We start from the raw sequence: 1,705 nt of genomic DNA on the forward strand, positions 1-1,705 counted from the left end.
TGTCTTTTTCCATTGGCAAAATGTCTCTTTTACCTCAAACTCAATTCAAGAACAAATGCACTTATTTAAAAAAAAAATTACTTATCCAGATTTCCATTTTTTCCAGTGTATAGCATTCTTATAGAAGAAAAAAAAGTTGCATGTTGGTTTCCTTTGCCACAATGTAGAAGCTTATACATATAATGCAACACTCCTTGCTGCAACAGGGAAGTAGAAAAGATACATTCAAAAGCTTAGGGAGTCATTTAAGTCACAGGAATGTTGAAAACCTGAAAGCTTTAGCACTGATATATAAATTGAGACAAAAATCTTGAAACGTCCTTGTTTGAAACTGAACCTCAACTAGTGAAGTTTTTTCGTTAGAAATAAATTCACAGAAGCAAAAATTCGGCATTTATGACCAAATGTCAACTTGCTGTTTGCTTTCAACAGACAAATGCTAAAGTTTTAGGATAAATTTGAGATAAAGGGGCTAGAATGGATAATAAATTCAAAAAACATGGAAGTACCACCTTGGCGGTGCAGCTAATAAGCTTCTGGCACATTTCACAGTTGCTGGAGAAGAGCTCTTCATAGCACTTGATGCAGTAGGGACTTTCCTCCTTAAGGATGTACTTCTGCCCGTACAAGGAGTCCTTGCATTCTGTGCAGTCATAGCGCTCAGACATTATGCTTCAGATGTCCTCACAAAAGTCTTCTTCTCTGCAAAATAAGACTAGATTAGCTCAAATGAAGCAACAGTAATTAAATAACTTTACAGAACAATTAATGGCCATGACTACGAAATTAGATTGAGTTTTGTCATGTTCCAGAGGAAATTGTGAGGCAGAACAGAACAGAACAGTCTCAAGATCATGAGGTTGTCCTTAACGGGCATTTAATGAACTACTACATTTGACAAATTAGGCAGTGGAATGCCGCAAACTTTGGGGTATATTCTACTTTATAAACGGAAGTGAAGTGACTTAAATATTAGTTTTTACTCCACAATGAAGTTCTCAGGCTTTATGTTGAATGTGACTTGAGAATCCCTTTGTGAAGTTACAGGTCATTTATACTTAATTAACCAAAACGCCTGTTTGGAGATAACAGCTACAAGAATACCAGGCATCTTATGTGTAAATACATTGATTTGCTACTATTTATCTGGTCTTTAAACATGTTACTTTCTCATAATAACTCAGTATAATTTACACAGCTTGACTACCTCTATTACACATATAAAAACCACAGAGGCTCTGTTTAAACACTGTTTAGATATTGTTTGTTCTGTTTTGACCATTCTAATCTGTCATACCCATTGTGCTGCCCTAATGCTTAAAAACAATGGTATTCGCTTAATTTACAGTACATTCTCCGACATCCTTCAAAAATCTTTTACTCCATATTCTTTCATTGAAACACAGTCACTACAGTATTTGCTTCTGGAATAACAGCTTGTGTTACTTTCATAACTTTATAATGTTAGAAAAAGAACAACCAAGGTTTGCACTAACCAGTTAGTTAAGACTAGGCTTAAAAGTTTCCGTTTTAGAGTTGGAGTGGCCCAGGTTATCCTAAGCTGTCTCTGTAGTTATGCTGCTATAGACTTAGGCTGCTGGAGGACAAAGCAACCACTTTTAATCTTTTACTTCATTCTATTTCTGTTCTTGAATTCTTCAGTATTTGCTAGTTCAGCATCTAAATTTTTGTTCTCTTTGCTTTC

The 1,705-nt window shown here is 35.2% G+C and overlaps 1 protein-coding gene across 1 annotated transcript in view; it reads right to left on the reverse strand.

Moving 5' to 3' along the window:
* LOC107082809 (four and a half LIM domains protein 2-like) overlaps positions 1-1,705 on the reverse strand; it is a 13,322-nt gene that overhangs the window by 5,956 nt on the left and 5,661 nt on the right. Inside the window, exon 2 of the mRNA XM_015371676.1 lies at positions 513-702. Within this exon, the coding sequence (XP_015227162.1) occupies positions 513-668 (156 nt within the window). The 5' untranslated portion in view covers positions 669-702. The remainder of the gene's footprint in view (positions 1-512; positions 703-1,705) is intronic.

Source organism: Cyprinodon variegatus, unplaced genomic scaffold (genome assembly GCF_000732505.1).
Source record: "Cyprinodon variegatus isolate N-32 unplaced genomic scaffold, C_variegatus-1.0 Scaffold63, whole genome shotgun sequence".
In the NCBI taxonomy this organism is placed as follows: Eukaryota; Metazoa; Chordata; class Actinopteri; order Cyprinodontiformes; family Cyprinodontidae; genus Cyprinodon; species Cyprinodon variegatus.